At 43.1% G+C, this 26,744-nt stretch overlaps 1 protein-coding gene across 5 annotated transcripts in view; it reads right to left on the bottom strand.

Annotated features, from left to right (window-relative positions):
- The window catches only part of SGR2 (shoot gravitropism 2 (SGR2)), a 444,740-nt gene that overhangs the window by 377,420 nt on the left and 40,576 nt on the right, over nt 1-26,744 (bottom strand). For 4 of the 5 annotated variants that reach the window (XM_089378380.1, XM_089378378.1, XM_089378379.1 and 1 more), the window contains exon 2: nt 25,268-25,383. In XM_089378380.1, the coding sequence (XP_089234506.1) occupies nt 25,268-25,383 (116 nt within the window). The remainder of the gene's footprint in view (nt 1-25,267; nt 25,384-26,744) is intronic. The other variant, XM_089378377.1, reaches the window with a different exon arrangement.

Raw genomic sequence — 26,744 nt, forward strand, 5'->3', positions numbered from 1 at the left:
CTCAACTGACTCATAAGAAAAGCGTATTTCCTTCTGACAGCTGCATGTGCCACCTCTGTAGCTCAAACTGAAGTGCTCCAAGAGAATAAGATTAAGTTTATAGTCCAAATATTATTGTGAGATAATAATATTTGACTTTTCTATTTTTGACAGCCAGTCTAAAAATAGACTTTGATCACTCACACTGTGATCACTCACACTTTCATCAAAAATAGAAGTCCATCTATTTTTTCCCAACTTGATCAATCATCCATAAACAGCGACCTGCAATCCATAGACATGATCCATATGTCTAAAAATAGACATAGTCTAAAAATAGACTTGCGCCAAAAATAGCCTGCGGGCCCACTTAGTGAAGGCGACTCTTTTCACTAAGCTCCATCATCTTGTTGCAATCTCAACAAGACCCCTCCTAGCACTTGGAAGAATTTAATTTGGTCAAGGAAAGATATAATTTTCAAGGTGAAACCCACATGTGCACAAAAGCACAAGTTGGCCTAGGCAAGCTAATTCGCACCCCTCCCCACCCCCTGAGACACATATAAACAAAGCACATGTCACATCACTTTGGAGCATCATCATCACATTCATTTCATTTTTCTATGGTTTGTACAGCTCTGAAATTGCAGGTTCTTTTCATACGTGAGAAGGAGAGAGAGAGAGTCTCTTCTGATTGGCCGAATTCATCTTTTGTTTTGGGACTTTGACAAGCATTGACTTGGCTCATTTTTACTTGGTTTGACTGAATTTGGATCTGTTTTGGAAGGCCGAGGTCAAAGACAGTTCTTGATTGCAGACATGCAGCTAGGGTTTCAGCAGGTCAAAGGTTGACTTTGACCAAATTTGTAAGGGAAGAATTTTGACTGTTTTGACTTGGGTTGACCAGTTTTTGAAGGCTGAATTTGATGTTGCTTTGACCAAATCTTTTGGAGGCGCTTTGACCATGACCATTGTTTAATCAGGGCTGCTGCTGCTGCTGTTGCCTTTGACAAGGATTGCAGATTTGTCTTTTGGGCTCATCTCTTGGATATTGGTTAGTTGATTATTGGATAAGCCAAAGATTTGACTTTGACTCTTTGTTGATGAATTGGAACATTGTATCTCTTTGCCGAACATTTGATGACAATCTAATAAAAGAAGAATTTTGAAAGGTTTTTCCCCCTTGTGGGGTTATGACAATCTAATAAAAGAAGAATTTTGAAAAGTATTTCCCCCTTGTGGGGTTTTTCATTGGTCTTTGACCAAATCTTGTGTCCCTTGTTATTGTTCTTGGTCGTCTTTTATTGTGCATTGGATTTACTGTTCTATCTACAATTACTTATTGTCACTGGAAGATTGAACTTATTGGATAAAATGATTGCTGATTGAAGAAGAATTGGAATAAGTGATTGTGCTAAGCATAAAACACTGGAAAATTAACATGGTATTAGAGTTGAGGTGAAGACAAGCCCCAAGGAGACAAGAGAAGCTACTTGGTCAAGATGTCTAACTCATACTTCAAGGATGCAGAGAAGTTGGGTGACTCATCTAATTTTGATACTTGGAAAATCAGGTTGGAACTAACATTGGATGAAAATGATGTTTTGGAATATGTGGAAGGAAAAGTACAAGAGCCTCGAGAAAATGCTTCTGCTCTGCCAAGGCCAAGAATAAAAAAGATGAGATCAAATCCAAGAAAATAATTATTGATTCTTTGAAAGATCATTTGCTTACTTACATTGGAAAGTTGAAGAAGTCCAAGGATATCTATAACAAGCTGGTTGGGACGTATGAGGTCAAAAATTTGGATCACATTCTCTGTTTGAAAAATCAAATCAAGGACATCAAGATAAACAAATGAGAGGCCGTACAATCATACTTCATGAGATTATCACAACTCAAGGATCAATTGTTCACTGTTGGAGAATATGTCTGCTAGAGAGTCAGTACTTGTTGCACTTCAAGGTCTTCCTCCAATTTGGGAGACATTCATTACTAGTATAAGCAACAATGACAAGTTCTCGTCATTTGATGAGCTCGTTGGCAAGTGTACTCAAGAAGAAGCTAGGATGATATCTAGAGGAAGGATTCAAAAGCATGAAGGAGAGCCCTCTGCATTTGTTGCACAAGACAAGAAGAGGAAAGGAAGAGGAAGACCATCTAGTTCAAGAAAGTTTACCCTTGAGTCAACAGACTCCAATAGAAGAGGAAGGAGAATTGAATGCTTCAATTGTCACAAGCATGGTCATGATGCCCGAGACTATCCGAAAGAGGAGAGATGCTCCAAGGTCCAACTTCAACAACAATCCTGGCTTCAACAACAAGTTTAATGATAGAAGAAGAAGAGATGCCCCTAATGATCTTGATGAAGGCCATTGTCTTCAAAAGAGATCAAGGAACTCAGGGTATGGAAATAATGCAATTGTTACTCAATATGAATATAACCTTATTTTTGCTCTTTCTAGTTCCTCTCCTCCAGATTCGTGTGATGGTTGGTAGATAGTGGGGCCTTTAGTCCTCTCAAATCTGGTTGAGAGGAAGACTAATCTGAAGATCATTCTTGGGATAACTCTACTTATCCTGTGAAGGGTTTTGATTCTATCACATTTCATTTGGATTATGTGGAAGTTGTACTTCTTCATGATGTTATGTATGTTTCAGGATTGAAGAACCTTGTATCTATGTTTGCCTTGGAAGACAAAGGAATGAGAGTTGCCTTCATAAGAGAAAAGGTCCTCACCTAGCTTATGGAATCCCGCATGAGGGATGCATTCACATTGGGATCTAGAATTGAAGGACTCTATAGAGTCAATGGAAGACCGTTGTGAGCAATGGTACATGATAGCAATCATCGAAGTCAGCTATGACACCGAAGGTTTGCTCATCTAACCTATGATGCCTTGCCTATGTGAAAATTCCTTGAACTGTAGCTACGGGAAATTATTCCCTTAATTGATTATCAATTTATTAATTTTTCTTATTAATATCAAATAAATCTTACTGCAATTCTTCACAACAAAATAAATACATTGCGGAAAAATTAGACTAGAACTGAGCAATTCATGCACACATTTAACACAGTTATTTTGGACTAATGACCCTGGAAAAACCCCGAAGGGAAAACCGGTGCAACAAATGAGGGTTTATATTATTATTATGCAGCAGTAAAAATTCTAAGTATAATAATTTGGATGCCTCACTAGCAATCCTCTGGCAAATAATCTGACAAAATCTCTGAGAGAGAATTTTATCCCTCTGCAAATCAACTGGCATCCTTCTAGTCTGCTCGCACTACGTACTGGCTAATCGCACTGCTAGCCTACGCAAGTCTGGATGGCCCCTGAAACTGCCTCCAACTGGGTCGTCTAGCCTCCCTCTGCCTCTGGAATTGACTCACTCTGCCTTCCAAGTGGTTTCCTGGCCTTCAACAACTGAATCGATCTCTTCTTGGCACTCGCACTAGGGTTTCTGGCTCACTCGCACTACCTAGATGGATTTTCTGCAGAATAATTCGACCTCCCTCTTTCTTGCCTCTCTAGTTGTCATGTCCCTTCTCAAATGAATTAGTCACAAGATGCAGCGACACAATTTTGGCAGCAATTTTGGTTTAAGAGGAGGACCCCACACGCAAAAATTTAGGAACTATACGCAATTCGAATTATTTTTGGCAGCTAGTGGAATGTGGGGGCCACCCATGCGTAATTCGAATATTGGCCAAGGAGGACGTTGGAGGGAATTCGAGTTAGTGGAAGGAGGGGCCCACAAGAGGCTAAGGGAGCCCAAGGTGATAAAAAGGGATGGAGCTCTAATTTTGGGGCATTCTGATTATTTGACAAACAAACTCACTTTGTACGCTCTGTTGTTCAGCGAGTCTACCGGTTGTTTAGCCACGAGTCTTCCGCAGGGAAGATTCAACCTCTTCTTCGGGGGACCATCCGTGCCCGCCCTAGGAAGGCTATTACACAAGGGTTTCTAGGGAGTCTAGTACAGTTACACACTTCAGTCATCAACATAGGGAGGAACTGCGTATTCCTTGGCAGCCAAAGAGCACGCAGGAAGGGTTAGAAATCAGCAAGGGGGGATTCACAACGTGTTGGGAGAGTCGGGAATAGACCAGCTAAGGAGATTCACAACTTGTTGGGAGAGTCTGGAGTTGAGGAGGTAGCATAAAAAGGCAACTTTGTTGGAGTAGCGGCCAGTTAGACCCGCGCAGCAGTTAGTCGAGATTCTGGACGGAAGTGTTGCGCAAAGGCCACTGTAGCAGCGAACTCGTGGTACTAAGAGAGCAGTCATCCGAAGCAAGGGTCATCCGAGGAGCAAGGATTTAGTCAGTACAGGTGAACCCAGCGTACTTGGGGCATTTTCAGAGGGCTTGCAGGGTGTTTCCTGCAAGTCGAATTTGGTTGTAGCAGTTGGGGAGAGGCTCCACGAAGGCCGAAAAATCCAAGTCAAAACCAAAGAAATTGCCTTCTGGGTTTTTCTGGGTTTTGGCCAAGGAATCCGGGGTTAAAAGGATATAATTTTCTGGGCGGTTTTTGGGCACCTTCCAGCAGGTCAAAGTTAGCATATTATCAGTTTTGCTGGGACAACACAGTGCAAGTGGTGCAGCAACTGAACGGCCATCATCTCAACTATTCCATCACCTAGGTTTAGTCCAGCTCATCGTTGAGACAAGCCCAGGTGCACCACTACATTTATATTGTACCCATTGCTCTCAGATTTTATAATACATGGCTCAGCAATTCCAGATTTTTAGTGTTTTGTGGGTGTTCACTGCATGTTTTTAATTTTATGCTGCTGCATTGTTTATTTGTTTAGAATATCACTTAAATCCCTACTTGGGAACATTACAGTGGTATCAGAGCCTAATTCTTGGCTCAGCTATGGGGTTGGTTTCCTATGAGAGGAGAAGATCGGGAGAACATCACTTACCGGAGGCAGAGGTACAAGAATAGTGAAAGGGAGCTAGAGATTACACCAGACACGGAGTAAAAAGGGAAAACAGTGGTCGGAGAGGAGGAAATGATAGAGCCCAAGAGTAGGGAGGAGATGGCTTTCGATAGCCTCTTGAGGGCTCTGAATGACTTGGCCAAAGGGCAAAAAGACATGCTGGAGGAGATCAAATCATAGAGTTGAGACAGAGCCACACCTAGAGGGTTTTTGTGTGGAGAGACCTTCGGGGCTTCTCAACCCTTCGATCATCCATCACCAATAGCACAACGCCCTTCAATGAGTGTGCCAACTAGGGCCACACTACCCTCCTTCGTGCTGATGGCACAGATCGAACCAGCACAGGAGGAAGAAACTCCCGAGATGGAGGATTACTTTAGAGAGTGGCAGGCGATGGACAAAGATTTCAAAGAAGCCCTCTCCTTCAAAGATTACTGCAAGCTCAAGTAGAGTGAAAGGAACAAGGGGTACGGTGGATAAGGGACCCAAAACTATGAGCTGCAGAGAACCATAAGGAGGATGTACTACTCTATATTTGATGGCACTACCAAGTGCATAGCCAGGGCTTGGGTTGAAAAGATGGACACATACTTTTAGCTCAACCGGATGACAGAACAGGAGGCCATTAAGATGGCAGCGCTGCACTTGGAGGGGGAAGCCCATGACTGGTGGTTTCACGGCCTAACCACTTTGGGGCATGCCCAGATAGTTTCATATGAGGACTTCACCAGGAGGGTGGTGGAGCGGTTTGATCAGAGGGATCCGGAGGCATCCTTTAGGGAGCTGACACAACTGCGCCAGACAAGCAACCCAAAGCAGTATTTTTCTGATTTTTTGTGTGTGTCAGTGATGGTCCCGGATCTATCCGAGGCCAAGAGGGTATACACCTTCATTGAGGGTTTGCTTGAGCCTCTGCGTGGACTGGTGAAGTCACGCAGACCCTCTATGCTGCAGGAGGCGGTGGTGTGCGCCAGAGATTTGCAGGGGGCCATTCCCAAAACTAGAGCGCCATTTCCTGCACGGACCCCTTTCCCACAGAAAGGGCATGAGACAAGTCCCCCGCCACCGAGGACCACACAGCGGAGAGGGCATCTAGATGAGGAGACACGGAAGGACCTTCGGAGAAGGAAGCTATGCTTCACATGCAAGGAGCCCTGGGCACCAGGCCATAGGTGCACAACGGGTAGAGCACACTACAATGAGGTATTTTCTGACAGTGACAAGGAGGACGAAGTGGAGCAGGATTGCAGTGGGACAGATGGAAAGAGTTCGGGGGACAAAGGGCCACCACCACCACCTCCACAGGGAGGGGCATCTCTTGCCTCATCAGGGGGAGTCCTTGCTTCTCTATGCGGGATTCCTAAGTTTTTGACAGTCCAGATCAGAGGTATGGTACAGGGACAGAGGGTGTCGGTACTAGTGGACAGTGGGCTACCCACAACTTCATAGATGCACAGTTGGTCCAGAGGAGGGGCCTCACCATGGCAGAGAGTGAGGGATTCTTCGTCCTAGTGCTGCGTGACCGTACCATCCAATGTACCCGATCCATGCCCTCCTTAACAATAGTTATGGTAAACTACTCAATGAAAGACCACTTCTTTGTGGTCGATGTGCCAGACACTAATGTGGTGATGGGTGTCCAATGGTTGTATTCCCTTGGGAGAGTTACGACTGATTGGAGGAAACCTGAGATGGAGTTCATGGGGCCAGACGGCAAACTGGTGGTTTTGAGAGGCATGCAGTCTTTTATCTGCCTCAGACAGTTTTGGTCCACAGGATGGAGGCAGATCTTCGACATGGGGGCATCGCATGGGCAGTCGAGTTGAGGATCTCAAAGACTGGGGGACTGGCATAGTCACCACTGGCAAACATACAAGCTCTTCTGAACAGGTACGCAGCAGTGTTCGGGGATATTCCACCAGGGCAGCCACCAGATATAGGGTTGAGCACACCATTGAGCTAGAGTCGGGCATACAGGCAGTCATCACTACTCCTTACAGACACCCCAAAGCCTATAAGGACGAGATCGAGAAATCTATTCAGTAACTGTTTGCTTTGGGTCACATCAGGCCTAGTTCCAGTCCTTTTGCTTCTTCCGAAGTGCTGGTGAAGAAGAAGGATGGGACCCTCAGGATGTGCATAGACTACGGAGCCCTTAACAAGAAGACCCTCAAGAATCGGTACCCCATTCACCGCATTGATGAGCTGATGGATGAGCTTAGAGGAGCCAAGTACTCCTCTAAGATTGACCTGCATTCAGGGTACCACCAGATCAGAGTTTGGGATCAGGACATCCCGAAGACAACATTCCAGTGCCAATATGGGCACTTTGAGTTTCTAGTCATGCCGTTTGGGCTAACCAACACTCCCGCCACATTTCAGTCTTGCATGAACCACATCTTTCAAGGGCCGCTGAGGAGGTTCGTGCTAGTGTTCTTTGACAACATTCTGATCTATAGCCGGACATGGGAGGAGCAGCTCCGACACTTGGAGGAGGTACTGCGCATTCTGGAGGAGCAGCAGTTCTATGCCAAGCTCTCCAAATGCGAGCTTGGTTTGACAGAGATGCTTTATCTCAGGCATATCTTTGGAGCAGACAGGGTGAAGGTTCATGAGGAGAAGATCAGGGCCATCCGAGATTGGCCAGTACCCCGAGACGTGACTACGCTAAGAGGCTTCTTGGGCATTTGCACTTACTACGGGAAGTTTGTCAAAGGGTTCTCGCAGTTGGCAGCACCCTTGACCGACTTGACCAAGAAAGGGACCGTCGCATGGACTAACGGAGCACATGCCGCTTTTGATCGCCTCAAGGAAGTGATGAGTAGTTGGCCTATCTTGGCAATCCCGGATTTTTCCCAGCCATTTACGGTGGAGTGTGATGCATTAGGGGTGGGAGTTAGAGCCATTTTGTCATAGGAGGAGCACCCCATAGCTTTCAAAATCAGAAGCTCCTACCACACGAGCCGTCATATTCCATATATGACAAGGAGATGTTGGCCATCATGCATGCATTGGCCAAGTTCTGCCAGTACTTGGTGGGCAATCGATTCCGAGTGAAGTCTGATCACAACAGTCTTCGACATTTCATGGGGCAGCAGGGCCTCAATGACAAGCAGCGGAGATGGGTCAACAAGGTGCAGGCCTACGACTTTGATATTGAGTATGTGCAAGGCAAGCACAACGTGGTGGCCGATGCTTTATCCAAGAGATTGGTTGGGTTATCTCTTATAAGCATCTGCCAGGATTGGAAGGCTCAGCTCGTGGTTGAGTACTCCAAGGACAGGAAGGCCTGCGAGGTGCTAGAGGGGACACATGCAGATGAGCATTACCATGTGATGGATGAGGTCATCTATTACAAGGGGCACATTTACTTAGTACCCAGCTCGCAGTTAAGGGAGAGGGTACTCCAGGCAGCGCACGATTCACCACTGTCTAGACACCAAGGGTTCCGAAAGACTTACATGGTTGTTTCGGAGAGATTCACATGGAAAGGCCTCAAGGAGGACATGATGCAGCACGTAAGGGAGTGTGAGGCCTGCCAACAAAACAAGGGGGAGCTGACTCACCCTGCAGGGATATTAAAACCACTTCACATTCCAGAGGGGAAATGGGAAAGTATCTTGACGGATTTCATCACTGGACTCCCCACAGTACAAGGGAAAGATTGCATATATGTGGCAGTCGACAGGCTAACCAAATTTGCCCATTTCTTTGCCATCCCCACTAGGCTCACGACTGCCCAGGTTGCCAAGTTGTTCTTCCGGGAGGTTTTCCGACTGCATGGCCTCCCCAAGAACATTGTTAGTGACAGAGACAACAGATTTATGGGTGGTTTCTGGAAAGAGCTCTTCAGGTTGGTTGGGGCGGAGCTTACTCCTAGCACTAGTTACCACCCCAAATATACGACCAAACAAAGAGGGTCAACCAGTGGTTGGAGCGGTACCTGAGGAACTATGTGACGGGTCAACAGAGGAGGTGGATTCGATGGTTGCACTTGGGCTAGTTCGGCTACAACACCACGCACCACATGTTTATTGGTATGACTCCTTTCCGTGCCCTTTATGGTTATAATGCTCTAACTTTTGCTGATATTATTTTCAGAGACAGTCGGGCCCCAAAGGTCAAAAAGACTGGGTCCAAGAGAGCCAAGATATCCTCAAAGCTCTAAAGAATAATCTAGCGACAGCTCAGAATCAGCAAAAACTGTATGTAGATCTGCACAGGATAGAGAGGCACTTTGAGGATGTTAAAATTTGGGTACCCAGAGGACAAGTGGTTTCCTAAGGCTTTGATCTTTGGCCTAGGGAAACGTGTCCAAATTTATTTGTACTTTTCTCCTAAAATGCCTTTATAAGTGATAAAGTCAATTTAATTTAAAAGTGACTTTATAAGTGGTAAAGTTACATTCTAATTTAAAGTGACTTTATAAGTGGTAAAATTACATTCTAATTTAAAGGTGACTTTATTAAAGTCAATGAAAAATTACAAAGTGAAAAAGTGACTATGGAAATAAAAGGCTAAGTGGATCTTTATTTGTGGATGAGCTAAAAAATAGAAAGTGAGAATTAAATGCACATTTATTCTCATCCCTAGATCTAAATGAATCTCAACCATTAGATCTTAAGGTAACCCAAGAGGTCATTTAGAGAGTAAAAGGAGAAGAGGAGGAAAAGATCATTTCATTCTTTCATGAGCATTTGAGAGAAAGAGAAGAAAGAGCAAAGAGAAAATTTCTGAGCAGTGAGGAAGTGAAGGAGAGCAACAAGAAGACATTTCAGCAAATCTGGGCAACAACATTTATTGGCACGCATCTCAAGGCAAAACCGTACAGCATGAGAAAGGCACAGATATCGAAGAAGAGGGACAGCGCAGAAATCAAGGAAGAGGGACAACAAGAAGGGCATGAATTTTGAGGCAAATTTTGAGGCATTCGCACTACTGAAACCCGTACGGTCCGTACAGTCCATACAGTAAGTTTTGGACATGTTTTTCGACGCAAGCCGTACAACATTTAATGCTGGTTTTTTGCTGGAAAAATTATGTTTTGGCTGTTTATTGATTGGCACGATTTTCGAGGCAGAATGCAAGCATGGAAATCGAGATAAGTTGTAATTTGTGGTTGCTGAAATTTTTACTGTGTATTTCAGTTTCTCTGTAAAAGCATTTTTAGAAATAAAAAAGAGATCTAAAACTAGTTTTCCCCAAGAGTTGTAGGGGGTTTTTCCAGGGTAACATTGACCAAAAATCACTGTGTTATTTTCTGTGTGGCTGTCATAATTTTGTTATGTTTTACTTCTGCAATTTCAGCGGTTGTGAAATCTCTAAATTTGTGTTTTCAAAAAAATAGTCATTTCCAGATTTTAGAATTTTTATCATGCATGGAGTGATAAGGAAAACTGATAACCGGAGTGGGGGTTGAAAATTTCCTCATGGTATCAGAGCTTGGTTGGCTGAAAAGTGCAGTTTGGGACAGCAAAGTGAAAATTACAGCAAGCTGATTTTTACACAGAAAACAGAAACCTTTACCACATATTTGAAAATTTCAGTTTGGTAGGACAGTGAAACATGTCTTTGGGTTTGAGAGTTGAAGATAGGTTGGATGGGCAGAACAACTACAGTGCATGGAAGGAAAGAATCCAGAGCATCTTTGAGGAAGCAGAAGTTTGGGGCATTATGGTAAATACCACACAGAACCCAGTAGTAGTACTTGTTGACCCTGTACAGTTGGCAGAGTTTAACAAAAAAAATGCTAAGGCAAAAAGATTGATTCTGAAAGGAATCAAAGACCATGTCATTCCTCATGTGAGAGGAAAGACTATGCAAATGAAATATAGACAGCCTTGACTAGTCTTTACCATAACTCAAATGAAAATAGAAAAATGGTCCTAATGGAGAAACTGAAGGCCATTAAAATGGCTAAGGCTGACAGTGCTACAGCATACGTCACAAAGATCACTTCGTTGGCAGTCGTAAGTGAGATCATTGCACCCACTGAGTTGGTGAGGATTGCTTTGAATGGTCTTCCCAAGACTTCGGAGAATTTTGTGGATGGCATTGTTGCATGGAAAACCTTCCCAATTGAGAGAGGTTGTGGGATGATTGCATTCAGAATGAGATAAAAAGAACCATCTTGGGGCAGCCAAACAGGTGGAGGAGAATGACAATGTGGCATTGTTAGCAAGAGGCAAAAAGGGCAAAGCAAAGAAGCAAGCTTCCAACAATGGAGGCAAAGGCAAAGGTAAAGGCAAGCAACAGAACAAGGAGAAGGACTATTCCAAAGTCAAATGTTGGAATTGTCAAAAGTTGGGACACTATGCTATTGTGTGTCCAGAGAAGACGCGCAAGAAAGGGAAAGACAAACCCATGGCAGCTTCTGCAAAGATAAAGAGCTTCTCAGAGAGCTTTGATCGGGAGTTTGGGTTCATAGCTTGTGAGGCCACTAGTGCAGGATCACTTGCCATACAAGTCCAGAGGGAGTGTGCATTCCCTGCTACTAGCAGAGCATCTTCTAGCATTTGGTATGTTGACAGTGGTGCATCCCGCCACATGACAGGATTCAGAGAGTACTTCTCAGAGCTTTCAGAGGATGATACTGACATGGAGGTAGTACTTGGTGATGACAGCATTGTTAGAGCAGTCGGTGTGGGGACATTGACATTTGTTAAAGGACCCAAACCTCCTTTGAAAGTGTCAGATGTTCTATATGTGCCTGGTGTTAGAGTCGGTCTTGTAGCCCTCCATCAGCGATCAAAGCTCTTTGCATTTGCATAAGTAGGTGTCTCATCAGTGTCAATTTTTGCATCCCATTAGGCATGCCATAACCCTGATGGAGGAGCTGGTGTCTTTGTCCCCCTCTTGGCATTGCTGAATCAAGCCATTTCAGTCCTTAGTCACTTTCAAGCTTGTCTTGTCTTGGCTTGAGGTCAAATTCCTAGGTCTAGGGTTTTGGTCAAGTTTGTTTACAAGGTCATGTCTCTGAAGGTCAATAAGTGCCCAGCAAGCCAGAGGGATGATTTCAAAGGTGTTTCTTCGCAAATTTCTATCTTGAACAGTAAATTTTCACCTTGGATTTAAAAACTCTGTTTTTAAAGCCAAGGTCATTTTTCAAATTTTTGTAGAAAGTGATGAAATTTCAAAAAGCTTCCAAGGACAACATGTAACCCTGGTTCCCTTGCCAAGATCCCTCAGATGATATCCCTGCAAAAAGTATCAAGCAAAAGTATTAAATGAGTCATTTTCAGGACAAAGGAAACCAATAAAAGTCAATTTTATAAAGTGTCAAAGAAAAACATTAGAAAGTGGATTTGGGCATGAAATTATTTCAAATCAAAGCTATAAAAGCCCAATCTCCCTCCATTCACCCTCATTGAGCATCTAACTCACTTGCAAGAGAGATTGGGCGAGTGTTTGAAGCGAATTTGAGAGCTGGACAGGCGCGCGACCCGTCAGACCAGGTGCGCGACCCGTGAGAGGCGCGTGACCCGTCAAGCGCGTTCCGGCAGTGTAATTCTTCAACGGGCGCGACCCGTCAGTAGCGCGCGACCCGTCAGTGGCGCGCGACCCGTCAGCGCCCTGCTTACCAAACCGACTGCAAATTTATCCAAGGACCCTCCGAAATCGCCAAATTGCCTAAGGTAGGCTCTCCAACTTAAGAATGGTTGCTTGTTATGGTCAATGGGAATCTTAATTGCATTTTTTAAAAGATCTCCATGTGCAAGAGAAAAGCTCCATGTTGTTGCATTTTAAATTTGTAAAATATGTCTAAGGTTTTATGCTGTTTGAAAGGTATTCCCCTTGTAATCATTTTCCCCATTTCCCATGTCATTTTCCTTGTCTTTCTATATAAATTTCCCTTTTATTTGTAAAGAAAAATCCAAACCCTACCCCTCTTCCCTAAAAAACAAAAAATTAAGCCCTAACCCTACCTCTCATTACCCATGTAAACAATGTATATAATGATGCATATGCAATGATTTTTGCAATGTTTTTTCCCTTGAATCCCTGTTTTATATATTTATTCCCTTTTTCCCTTTAAAAGTGTCCCTCCCCTAACATTTCCCCCGTGCTCCTTGTCCCCTTGAAACAGCATATAAATCAGTATTTTACAAGGCAGAAACAGCAGTACATTTTGGCCACTCTGCTCCTTAAACAATGTCAGAAACCGAAACCTATGAGCAGAGTGATGACCAGGCATCAGCTTCAGAGATTGAGATACAGAGGAGGCCTCACAAGGGAGGAAAGGGTGGTCATCATAGGCGAGAGGAGCCCACCTCTTTGACAGATTTACAAGCTTGTCCTATGGCAGTCTCATGTTTCCAGTACATGTCTTGCTATGAGTTTTGTGAGAGGATCTCTAGGATTCAGCACCACAGAGGGTTGGCTCGCCTGTTTGTTTTACACTTGCATGATGGACATGTCAACCTTGCCGGGGTGGACTTTACATTGACACCAGAGGTGATTTCACAGGCCACAGGGATACCTAATGTCGGAGAGGTATGGAATAAGCGCAAGGTGCTGGACAGTGTTCATTTTGAGTCTTTCGTTAGACCAGAACTCATGAGACACTTGACAGGAGTGTTTCCCTTCAGATTTCTCAGGAGTGAGTATGCTCCCATGATGAAGCTCATCATGCTCTATTTTGCCTGTGAGGGCAGATTTTCACAGGTATATTCATACCATATTCGCCTCTTGATGCACTTCACACGAGTACGGATGATGAACATCCCTGTTTTCTTCTATCAGAACATTGAGAGGATGGTGTCCATGATGCAGAGGAAGAGCCCGGCACAGCAGTATAGGAGTCTTTACCATTATGGTTTGATTCAGCTTGTAGTATTACATCAGTTGACTCAGCAGGGCATCTCATGGGAGGAGTTCATCTCTCGTGAGCTTTTCACAGTACCACCACCGCCACATCCTGAGGTTATTCACGAGGAGGGAGGACCATCACAGCAGCATGACATCCCCGTCATTAGACATGTCAGCTCCTCACCTTTGGTTACTTATCAGAGAGGCCAGAGGGCCTTATTTGCAACAGCTCGGCGAGTACTTTCTCCACAGCATGTGGAAGGGGTCTCGCCTTCTTCATCGGCTCAGCGAGTGTTATCTCCAAATCAGGTGGAAGGGGCCTCGCTTTCTTCAACAGCACAGGTATCAGAGAGGGGCAAGCAGCCCAGGATTGATAAGAGACCATTAGGTGTTCCAGATATAGAGCTTATTGATCTTGATGTCAGTTCTCCTAGCCGAGAGTCTAAGGAGATCATTCAGCACCTTAGAGCTGAAAATGATGCATTGCAGAGGAGGTTAGAGGGGGCACAGTGGACAATCTCATATCTGGAGCAGCACAACAAACAGTTGGAGGATGAGCAAGCTCTTGATGAGTTGTGGAGGATTCGTAGTGACCGCAACTTGAACCGAAGAAGGCCTGGTGATCTTTTGCCCGCTAAGCGAGAGTCCATGCTTATCCAGCTTAATGCTCACTTGGAGAGGTTGTTGGCTAAGGCCAACCAAGAGAAGAAATTGCTAAAGAACATGAAGAACCATTATTGGGCAAGAATGCACGTGTGCAAGGCAAAGATGAAGATGTTCCAAAGGCGGTTGGCCAAGGCACAAAAAAGGAGAAAGAGGCTTGATCCCCTCCATATCTTGGCCGAGGCTTCACTAAAGGACCAAGGCACTAAATAGCCCAGTCACAGTACAAATCCCAAGAAATTTTGAACATTTTGGGTCAATTTTGATTTTTCAGGCAATTTACAGGTTTTTGTCCATTAACGGGTCTCACCCCCCGCGCGACCCTTCATCCTGGCAACTCCATTTTGCAAAAACTCAGCATTTCCAGATTTGTCATGAGAAGTTACATATGCTCATCAATGGACTTGAGATTTTATGAAGTTTTGGGCCTCCAGAAAGTCAAAAAAGGAGCAAAAAATGACTTTCTGCCACATTTTTGAGACACAGAAAGCAGTCTTGGGAGATTGCAATTTTGGAGGGGCAAATGACCACCAAATTCAGAAATTCCAGTTGGGTTGGAAAGTAGACTCACAGACCTTTCCAACAAGCCTACTCTTGCTCAATTTGGACATCGGGAAGTGCCCCAAATGTGGTCCCAAAGGCGCGCGACCCGTCAGGCAAACTTCTCCAAATTTCAGTGTACAGCTCAGAAAAACGCAGTTTGACCCTGTTTGACTTTTTGGGGTGGATTATTATCCTCTTTGATGTAATTAATGTACTTTTATGACACTTTTACTCTTATGTACCTCTTCTAGAAGATTCATTCATGAAAAAGGTGAAAATTAAATGAATGAATTGGTTTCCTAGCTTATAGAGGCAAGTTGTTTTGACTGCCTAGTTTGTAGTGCTTAGTTTAGAAGTGGTTGAAACAGCTCCTAGGATAGTGAGCTCGACCCATGGAGGCAGGGAAAGAGGTTAGATGATCTATATTATGTACTTTCTTGCTCATTTTCATGGTTGGACTCTTGAGGGAGAAGCTATCATTGTATTATTCATTGTATCTCTGCAATTTTTGGCTAAGAAAGACCAGGGTTTTGTAGTCCTTTTTGGGATTCTTGTGGTTACATGTATTGATGGTGTGTTTCTCTATGTACCTGTAAATGTGTTATGTGAATCATTTCCTTTCTTTTCCTTCTGCACATTAAACAAATGAAGTGTTAAAGTAGAATTCATGACTGTCATGCTCTGCTTTTAAGTTTGTTTAATTTCAATGTTTTCTACTGTTTAAGGAGAATTCAAAGTTATTGTTTGCTCTCCTTAGCTCCTCACCTGTCTTTCTCATTCATCCACCTCAAATCTAAGGCATCAATACTGTATCCTATCTCGCCCCAAAGAACCCCCTGCAGAAACTGTGTCCTATCCCCGCACCCAAAATTGCCATTCCTCAATTTGCCACCAAAAACTCTAAAAATCCCAAATCAACCCTTTTTATCAGTTTACTAGCCTAAAATCAGTGTTACCCTATTGGTCATCTCATCCATTGAAGATCTCACCGAGATAGACCGGAGAGAGCCCTCTCCCGCCCCGTAGGGCTAGCTACGAGGCGAAGTGGTTTGATGTTGCCTTGAGGTTTACCTTTCTCAGCCTGAGGTGAAATTTCAAGCGCTAACACCTGGAATGAAGAAGAACCTGATATCCGTCTCAGCACTTGAGGACAGAGGGTATGATGTGTTGTTAAGGAGAGGGCAGGTGCTTATATATCTTAGTGGAACTCCAACTTCTTCAACTAGAGAGATTGGTGTGCACCATGCCAAGGTGTACAAGTTCTCATTCCAGCCCCTGATGGCATTGAGTAGCAGCACTCGAGACAGGACCGACAGCAAATCTAGCAGTTCAAAGTTGTGTGCGATTTGGCACTGCAGGATGGGGCACATGTATCATGGGGCCTTGAATACATTGCAGGAGATCACCACTGGTGTGCCAGATTTCAACTCTGATCGCCTTGATGTATGCAAAGGATGTGCTATGGGGAAGTTTGCCAGATCCCCTTTTCCCAACAGTGACAGCAGAGCGACAGGGATCCTTTACTTGATTCATACCGATGTGAGTGGTCGAATGTCTCATGTATCATTGAGTGGCTATGAGTACTATGTTTTATTCATTGATGACCACTCCAAGAAGACCTAGATTTATTTCTTCAAGACCAAGAGTGAGGTCTTCAAGAGGTTTCAAGAGTTCAAAGCTCTTGTGGAGACCCAGACAGATAGGAAGATCAAGGTCCTCAGGTCGGACAATGGAGGGGAGTATACCCTTGGTGAGTTTGTTGATTTTTGTGCTGAGGCAGGCATTAAAAGGGAGTTCACAGTTCCTTACAACCCCCAGCAGAATGGGGTTGCAGAGAGGAAGAACAGATCCATTGCAGTGGCTACCAAAGCCATGCTTCATGATCAGGGGTTACCTTTATTTTTGTTGGCAGAGGCCTGCCACACTGTTGTGTACTTGCAAAACAGGAGTCCACATCGTGCCTTGGGGAATGTGACTCCAGAGGAGGCTTTTTCTGGGAAGAAGCCTGATGTTGGGCACGTTTGTATCTTTGGGTGCCTTACGTATTCCTATGTCCCCAAGGAGAACAGGAACCAAGCTAGAGCCCACTGCAGACAAGGGCATCTTTGTGGATTATAGTGAGACCTCGAAAGCTTATCGGATTTATATTCTTGCGGAGAGGAAGATGGTTGTCAGGCGGGATGTGAAGTTTGAGGAGGAGAGAGCTTTCAAGAGGTCACGGGACTTAGAGTATCCAGAGTCACCAGACCCTCAGGAGCAGCTGAGTTAGTCACAGGGATCCAGTGGTTAGGGATCAGGAGGTACATCAATTACGGTGTCAGGTCCATCAGTAAGCAGTGGCTCTCAGCGTCAAGTGGGTGGTTCTTCGGATAGCATGCAAGGCAATCCGCAGAGTGGTTCACAGGGTAGTCCACTAATGGACAGTTCGCACAGTACTTCAGCATCTACAAGCACAGATTCAGGCATGAGGTCAGTTGGCAGGCCTTCAGGAGTTCAGGCTTCTAATGATGATGAGGATTCTTTCACTTCGGTGGGAGAAGTATGCTCAGGGAAGAGGAAGCCCAAGTGGCTTCAAGATACCTTGCGCGAGGCCACTTCAGTTGCTGGGCCAAAGAGACAGGTTAGGGAGAGTAAACCACATGAGTGGTTCTATAGTTACATGGCATTGGTAACAAGCATTGTTGACTCCGAGCTTTCTAGTTATGAGGAGGCAGCCAGCCGGCATGTTTGGAGAGAGGCCATGATGGAGGAGTATTCTTCTATTATGAAGAACAATGTTTGGGAGGTAGTGTTGAGGCCTGAAGGTAAATCAATTGTTACTTCCAAATGGCTCTATAAGATAAAGCATGCTGCAGATGGCAGCATCGAGAAGTTCAAAGCTCAATTTGTGGGAAGTTCAAAGCTCAATTTGTGGTGAGAGGGTTCTCACAGGTAGAGAGAGTTGACTATGAGGAGACTTTCGCTCCCGTAGCTCGGTATACATCTATTCGCTCCATTATATCGATTGCAGCAGAGATGGGTTGGAAGATCCACCAGATGGATGTGAAGATTGCATTTCTCAATGGCTTCATTCAGGAGGAGGTTTATATTGAGCAGTCGCAGGGCTTTGAGGTGCATGGGAAGGATTCCCATGTATGCAGATTGAAAAAGGCACTCTATGGCCTGAAGCAAGCTCCCAGAGATTGGTACTCAAGGAATGATACATATTTGTAGCAGTTGGGTTTCACAAAGAGTGAGGTTGATCCGAACCTATACTTCATTGTGGTGGGTAAGAAGCCTCTCATTCTGGTGTTGTATGTTGATGATTTGATCATCACTGGTGCAGAGAGACTCATTGAGGGCTGCAAGAGAGATCTTGCTTCAGAGTTTGACATGAAGGATATCGGCTAGATGCATTATTTTCTGGGATTGGAGGTGTGGCAGGAGGGGTATTTCTTCCTGCGACAAGGGATGTACATTGTGGATATTCTTAGCAGATTTCACATGGAGGACTGCAAACCCATGTCTACACCTATGATCACTAACTGGAAGAAGCTTCACGCTTCTGATTCCGAGTTGGTGGATCCTACTCTATACAGATAGCTAATTGGTTGTTTGATGTATTTGGTCAACACTCGACCAGATATATGTTTTGCAATTAACACTATGAGTCAGTTCATGTGTGAGCCCAGGAGAGTGCACTAGGTGGCTGCAAAACACATTCTTCATTACTTACAAGGGACTGTGGATTTTGGTCTGGATTATAGACAGGGTGATGGAGTGAGACTGGCAGGGTACACGGATTCAAATTGGTCAGGTTGTGCTTCAGATAGGAAGAGTACTTTCGGGTGTCATTTTGGGTTGGGTTCGATAGTTGTGTCGTGGATCAGGCGGAAACAATAGTCAGTAGCATTGAGCTCAGCTGAGGCACAGTACATGGCTGCTAGTTTTGCTAGTTGTGAGGCCATATGGCTTCGCAAAATGTTGTTTGGTGTATTTGGTCAAGTATTGAGACCTTCAGTTATTTACTGTGATAATCAGAGTTGCATAAAACTCACGAAGAATCCAGTTTTTCATGACAGGTCAAAGCATATTGAGATCAAGTATCACTACATTAGAGACTATGTCCAAAAGGGAGCTATCAAGCTTGAGTACATTTCCACAAATGAGCAGGTAACAGACATTTTCACCAAAGCCTTACCACGAGGCAAGCATGTCTACTTCAGAGACAAGATGGGAGTAGTGAGAAACACTTTCCTCGATAAGAGGGAGTGTTAAAATTTGGGTACCAGAGGACAAGTGGTTCCCGAAGACTTTGATCTTTGGCCTAGGGAAAAGTGTCCAAATTTATTTGTACTTTTCTCCTAAAGTGACTTTATAAGTGGTAAAGTCAATTTAATTTACAAGTGACTTTATAAGTGGTAAAATTACATTCTGATCTCTTCTTGGTGAAAAGCCGCCCACAATTCTTCCTAATCTGGAAGATTCGCCCTGCCCAGTATGCTCTAGACAAATGTCTCCCACTCCTCGGAGACTGCGTTTAGTGCGGTCCTCACCATCAACTCTCGATCTGTCGTGGCCCCTATGGAAGTCAACTGGTCCCGGATCTCCTTCAACCGATCGAGGAAGTGATCTATCTACTCCCCCTTCTGCATGTGGTATGACCGCAGTTGATTCTCAAGTAACATCTTCCTCTGCACAGAAGTATGTTGGTACAACGTCTTCAAGGTGTCCCACATTTCCTTTGTCGTCTCCTTCTTGACAATATGTTGGACCACATGATCCTTGACCCCATCAAGGATGATGCGTTTCGCCTTGGCCATTGCCTCCTTGTACTTCTCATTATCAGCCGGGTCAACTGGGATAGCCACTGTTCTCAAGGCGAAGGCCTTGATGCAATGTATATCTAGAATGGAAAGGATCTTGGCCTTCCAGACCACAAAGTTGGATGCCCCGTCCAGCCTGTCCTGATCCCTCAGTCCATTCATGGCTATCTCTCTACTCTTCCTTTCGACTCCTCCGAGTCTCTACTTCCCTCTAGAAGTTCTCTCTTCGACTCCCTCTGAGTCACTGCTTCCCGTCTAGTTGTTCTCCGCTAGACTCCCTCTAAGTCTCCATTTCCCTCCTAGAAATCCGCCTGCCAACCGTCGAGTCGCACCTCTCCGATCTCCTATGCACCTACAACACTGATCCAGATTCCTTGGCTAGAAATCCACCTCGGTAGTGACTCCCTCTACCTTGGTTTTGCCTCATTAGGTACTGTTCTGCCCACCGCACCCCACCAGCTTCACTCCCCGCAAACTGCCCATAGCTTCCTATGCCCCAGAAACTGAAGGACTGAGCCTCTAGGCTCTGCGCAATCCCGACACTGGAAAAAAATGCTCCCTTAGCCAACTGCGTCAACCCTCCTGGTCTCTGCATGAGCCTTTTTTCTGCCCTCCTCATCCTCTGCACTGACCTCTCTCTGGCCCAAAGTGATGACGCAATCCCTCTGCGTCAACCCTTCTTTTGTCGCTTTCTGCAAGAAACAGCTTTTGTCACTCGGGACAGTTGTTTCTGCTGCAAATGCTCTTCTTCAATTAGTGCCTTAAGCTCTCCTGTGATTTGCAACGCTCTGATACCATGTTGAAATTTCTAAGTCTATCCGTTAGAAATTTTATCTATATTCTTCTGGTTTATTTCTCCTACTTGTTGATTACAAACAAGTTATTTAAACATATAAACGTCGAAATAAACACAATACAGTCTCAACCATCTACAAATCAACAGCTGAAAGAATAGAAAACACACAAGTGACACTGTTATTTTTGGACAACTCGTCCCCGGAAAAACCCAACTTGGGAAAACCGGTGCAACAATTCTGAGGGTTATTTATTATGCAATATACTTGAGTACAACTAGGTGCCAAACTAGCTCATCCGACAGAGAAAAATAATCAACAGTAATATCTCTCTATTCGGAGGCAAATATTCAGAAAATCTACCCCACGAAACCCTCTCCAGCACGACTGAAGCACTACGTCAGCCCTCTTGGCCTTTGCGTCAGCCTCAAACCCCCTACGTCAACCCTCCTGACCTCTGCGTCAACCTCAAACCCCCTACGTCAGCCCTCTGAGGCACTGCGCAGCCTCTACAGCCTTCTACGTCACCCTTGCTGCCCTCTGCGTGGATGACGCAGGCCCTTCTGGCTCTGTGTTGTCTCTGCTGAGCTCTGCGTGGCCTGCTCTAGCTTCTGTGTCTGCCTCTCTGCCTCTGCGTTGGTCTCTCGGCACTATCTTTCCCTCTCTGTCCAGTACTCACTGCCCCTCGCTGCAAACTGATCACTGATTCGACTTTTCTTAGCAAACCTCGCTCTAGAAAATCGAATGACTGATCACTCTGGTGTGTTCTCCAACTGACCCTCAAACCTCCTCTTATACTTTTCTTGTTGGTACTTCAACAGCCGAGATTACATCTCTAATCAACGGATAAGATTAGATTTGGCTTGATCCATGTCTTTTGGAACCTTCTAACCCAGTTTTATATTAATACCCATTAATATTTATTTTTCCTAAGTTTAAAATTAAGAACTCCATTAAAAATATTAATTATTTAATATCTCTTAAACCGGGTAGAATTTGCCCAAACCATTTCTGGGTCTTGGAGATCTCATGTGCGTAAGCCTCTCCACCAATTTTCATGGCTAGAGCACATTCGATGCTACCCCAAATCAACAAGAGCTAGTATATCTCTTTAGAGGAGCAGGCGGCGGTGACTGTAATGTTCCGTTTTTAAAACTAGTGGTTGGTCATGGATGTATTGTATGACTGGAACTTACATTTCTTAATATAACAGAGCCAGCACATTTCATGCATATGTCGTATTGTATTTCAGCTATCTTGTTTACTCTAAATGATATATGTATCTGTTTGCTTACGCATGCATGTGTAGCTATTTTTTGTATATGTATGTATGAGTCTTACTAGAATGTCTTGTTGGTTTAACCATCACTTTGGATTACTAGCTAACTTGTCTTCCATGTTGTGGTGCATCTTTGCTTGTGTGTTCCCATATTAACTTCGTGCTATCACAGGTTTCCAAGGGGCGCACTCACCTCACCCTCCGTGTGTTAGAACCGCTCATGCACCTTCCTTGACTTGCCGCATATGTCATACCCTTGCTATCAACAGGGACATCTTACTTGCCTCTGTGAGAAACCGCAGTCAAAGCGATACCGTATGACCCACTGCTGGGACTCTTACACCAAACGGTCTGAGGTTTAATTGGGACTTCTTACCGGGGAGATCCCCTGACATGTTGGCGGGTCCAGCACCGTCAACAAGTTGGTACCATGGCAAATAGCCTGGATGGTACCTAGATCCTTGTTGGTGTCTTGGCAAGTAGCCTAGATGACACTTGGATCTTTATTAAGATGGTGTCTTAGCAGGTTTCCTAGATGACACTTGGATCCTTATTAAAATGGTGTCTTGGCAGGTTGCCTAGATGACACTTAGATCCTTGTTGAGTTGGTATCTTGGCAGGAAACCTAGATGATACCTAGAACCCTGTTAGGGTTGGCGTCTTGGCAAGTAGCCTAGATGACACCTGGTGTCTTGGCAGGTAGCCTAGATGACATCTAAATCCTTGTTGAGCCAGTACCTTAGCAGGTAGCCTAGATGGTACCTAGGTACCTTGGCAGTCAGCCTAGATGGTATCAAGATCTCTAAGCATTGTATATGCTAAATGTGATATTCTTCTTAGATGATTTCAACTTGAGGTCACCCTTGTTCTATTTGCTTAATTATGAATACCTCCCTAGTTAAGGAGTGTTGGAAAAATAACTAGGTTCAGTCTTCATATTATGTAAATAAAATAAAAGGAAAGAAAATTTATTATTTTCAAGCATGGGTTTCAAGTTTATTTTGATTACTCAGCTGGGCTAAGCACTCCACGCTTCTAGGGATTGCCATAAGTCAAGAGAGTCAATCTGTATCGTATAAGACCCATTTGGGCATATTGTAACTTATAACAGAAATTTATTTGAGTCGAAAAAGTCATAAAATTCTCCAAGCATCAAACCGGCCTAGGTCAGGAACAAGTCAGCCTTATCATGGTAAAGTTGGCCTAGAAGAGACTGTCCAAAAGCATATATATATATATAGCAGATGAATTCAACTTATATAGAGCATTCATTCGAGTTGGTTCTGACGTAAGACAGGAAGGTTTGTACAGTGAAGAGCAAGAAAAGGAAGCAAAGAATGAGAGTTAAATATGGATGTCTGCTCACATGTGCAAAGTAGATTGGGAATTCTATTCTGTTACAGAGTTGAGCTTACAGATCAAAGTGCAAATGTGAAGGTGCAGACCGAGATTTTGCAGATATGAAATTACAGGATCGAGACTTTGACTAGAAGGCTGACTTGATGTTTGGAGGAAATTTTGACTTTGGTGTTTGGGTCTTGAAGGTCTCATTTTGATCTGATTCTATGAAGAAGGAAATTGTTCGGGTTTTCCCCAAGTTGTGGGGCTTTGCCCTGGAATGGAGCCTATATCTTGTGTCTACTATCTCTTGTGATCTTCATGTTTATATTGGTAATTGTTTGATGAAGAAAAATGAACACAAAAATTAATAAGAAGCCAACAAAGTTCACAAATAATTATCAAGTTAAGGAAAATCAACATATAACTACATTCCCTTTGATTTTCCAACATATAATACATTAGGTTTAGCAATTGCAACAAAGAACTTCATATTACATGGAAAAAGGTAGTAACTGATACATTTATAATATTTTTCATACATGTATCAACTTTCAAGCTATCTAGTACAAACACATATTTTTGGCATTTACAATTTTGGGCTATGTACTTTTTCATTTTACTATTAACTAGGAGCTCAGTAGTCGTCGTTTATGGGATCACGAATATGTTATGCATAGAACTCTTCAATATAATTATGTTATTATGTATTTGTCACAGGATTGTTCACCACATATGGTGATGTTTTTCGGAAAAATAAAATTTCATCGAATCTCAAGAAGTGTTGGCCACCAATCAATGTCACATGGTTCGGGTTCGAGTTCGTGTTTGACAATGATTAGGTTCGGTTTGAGTTCGAATTTTTTGATGAGGTTCACCATTAGGTTCGTGTATATATATATATATATATTGAATTATAGGATAAAATAGTAAAAACTCAACATCATTAAACATCAAAATTGCTATCACTGACATGGGAAATGCAAGGCTAAATTACAAGCTTGATTTGTGACATGAAGTTATGAGTTTTGATGTATGGTCTTGGTCAATGGCTATGAGGTTCGATGAGGTTCGCCAAACCTCAAATTTTTTTTAAGGTTCGCCAAAATTCGAACCTCAAGGTTAAAGTTCGACGAACCCTGTGAAGCAATAAATAGCCTATGTGTTTTATGTTGAAGACGAAATGTGTATCTAGGTGGCTTTGCCAAACAACTGACGAGTACTGCAACTAGTTACACATGTGACATATGCAGTTTTCATATATTTTTTAAAAAAATTGTCGTAGCCATCTTTTAGTTGATTAGTTGCCTTCTTCTTCTTTGTAAAAGTTAGATTTCATGTATTGAGTGGGGGTTGAACTGGAAGTTCTATTTTTCTTGTTGAGAAGGGGCATTGGGATAGTATCAACACTCAAATTAATATGTGGTTATGTTTCAATGTTCATGTTAAAGTTAGTGATACAAGCACAAGACCAATAAGTACTGGTTAGTGTCAGGTGGCTAACACACCATGACCACATTGGGAAAATATAAATTGTCTAACAAAGCATGATGTAGGTGAGAAGGTGGTAGATGAGACTGTATTGACAGCCTACCTTGGGCTCCCCGTATTCACGGCAGCATTAATACAAGCATATAATATTCTCTCCACATCACATGTTCACTTTCAAGTATGTGTATACATTCATAAAAATTAGCATTTCTTATTGATACTAATCCATCAACCAAAATTGACTGCTATTGATTATCTAGTCAATCAATGCCAAATAAAGACCAAGAATTAACCTCTAACCAACAGCCAAAATAACTACAAGCAACTTTCAATATAAATAACAGCAGTTACCAGTGAACTAATATCAAACATACGTTTGTAGCTTTTTTTCTTGTACCTATATGAAAGGTACATGTATTGCAGAAAACCAGAGGAACACAATATTTTCTTGTCTGATGCTTGCTTAGCTTCTGCTCTCAAAAGACTAAACACATGCTGTATCCTACAGTAGTTCAATAAACCCATTTGGTTCTGATAAAAAATAAAATGTAATTTTGTACACTTCCTTTATAATTCAAATCAAATATCCAATAGAAAGCCAAGAAGGTGTTCAAGACCTGCAGAAAAGAAGCCTCTATTGCAAGAGAGTCACGCAGGCTGAAACGAAAATATTCACTCTTTCCCACTATCTCTGTCACAGGAGCCGAGGCAGCTAATTCTGCAGCAGAAATACCTGCATGTTAATGACACAAATTTATGCAGCTCATATACCACAAATACTCATGACCCTAAAATCTAATGTTCACATATACAGATAACACAAGAAATAATCCCATGATAGTGCTAGGGTATCAATCTTCCGAACTTATCATACTCCAGCCCATCTGACTCTTTTCCTGGGCTTAGCCACTTCTTTATTACTGCTATTTATGTGAAATAAAATTCTGGAATTCATCCATGCTGGTAACAAACAAATAAATCTCCTTCGAATTTCGTTGGTTTAGAACCTAATGTAAAAAACAAAAAAAAAAATATTCTGGAATTCAACCATTCCGGTAACAAATGAATAAATATCCTTCAAATTTTGTGGGTTTAGCACCTAAACATACCGACTATCATTTCCTGGGCAAATTTAATCCTTTACTCCTGCATTTTTTAATTCCACTTTTGTTTAATGTGCACAAAATCTTGTCTACTAAGAGTAGCACAATATGTTGATGTTTGTAGCTTGGGAAGGTACTTCTGCAGGCCTAAGCGTCTAGCGTGCAGAAGTCAACCAAGATCTCCTTAGGACACTTGCTCAAGTGTGAGTGTGAGCAAGTTTCTAATACAACTTAACCTAAGTTTAAACTTAGGAAGAGCACACAATTAATTATGTTGGCTAACTGAGGAAAAGTAAAGTAATTTACTTTAGTGAGTTATGTTTTAGTCTCAAACGTTGATCTCAAGTGAGGCAAGAATTAATCTCAGTGGTCAATCACTTTGGACATTAGAGTTAGGGATTTAGCTCAATGTAAAGTTATAAAATCAAGGCTAAAGAGAGGAGAAACACACCATACAGCTGCACTAGACATTAAGGGAGGAATTTTCTCAACTAAGGAGAGTGGTATTCAAGTTTGTCGGGTCATAGGAAGTGCAGCATTGGAGATCCAAATCAACCAAGGACAGATCCAAGGCCTGATCTACTAGATCAAATCCAAGGCATGTCGTATCTAAATTTTTCTCAGTTGGGCCATTATCCTAGGACAAGTGTTCATTTTATGGTATGTTCCAGTGTTGATAATATCGGTATCGGGAAAATATCGGCGAGGGTCCGGAAAATATCTTATCGGAAATATCGGCGAAAATATCGGCAAATATCGGCAAGCATAAAAAATGCATAATATATTCATTTTTTTCAGATTTCTAAACATATAAAGCAATAACAACATGAACTAAACACATTGGCACATAAATATGAAGAAGGCATTGATATGTATGATGTCAAATAGAAATGATACATCAAACTTCAAAGGCGATACCAAATCCTGCTGATCCCTGATAGTGATAAATTGATAATTGTCCAATCAAGGACTCAAACAAAATGTTAATATA

The sequence above is a fragment of the Pinus tabuliformis genome, chromosome J, assembly GCF_031772625.1.
Source record: "Pinus tabuliformis cultivar Carrire ecotype Pingquan chromosome J, CPIR1, whole genome shotgun sequence".
In the NCBI taxonomy this organism is placed as follows: Eukaryota; Viridiplantae; Streptophyta; class Pinopsida; order Pinales; family Pinaceae; genus Pinus; species Pinus tabuliformis.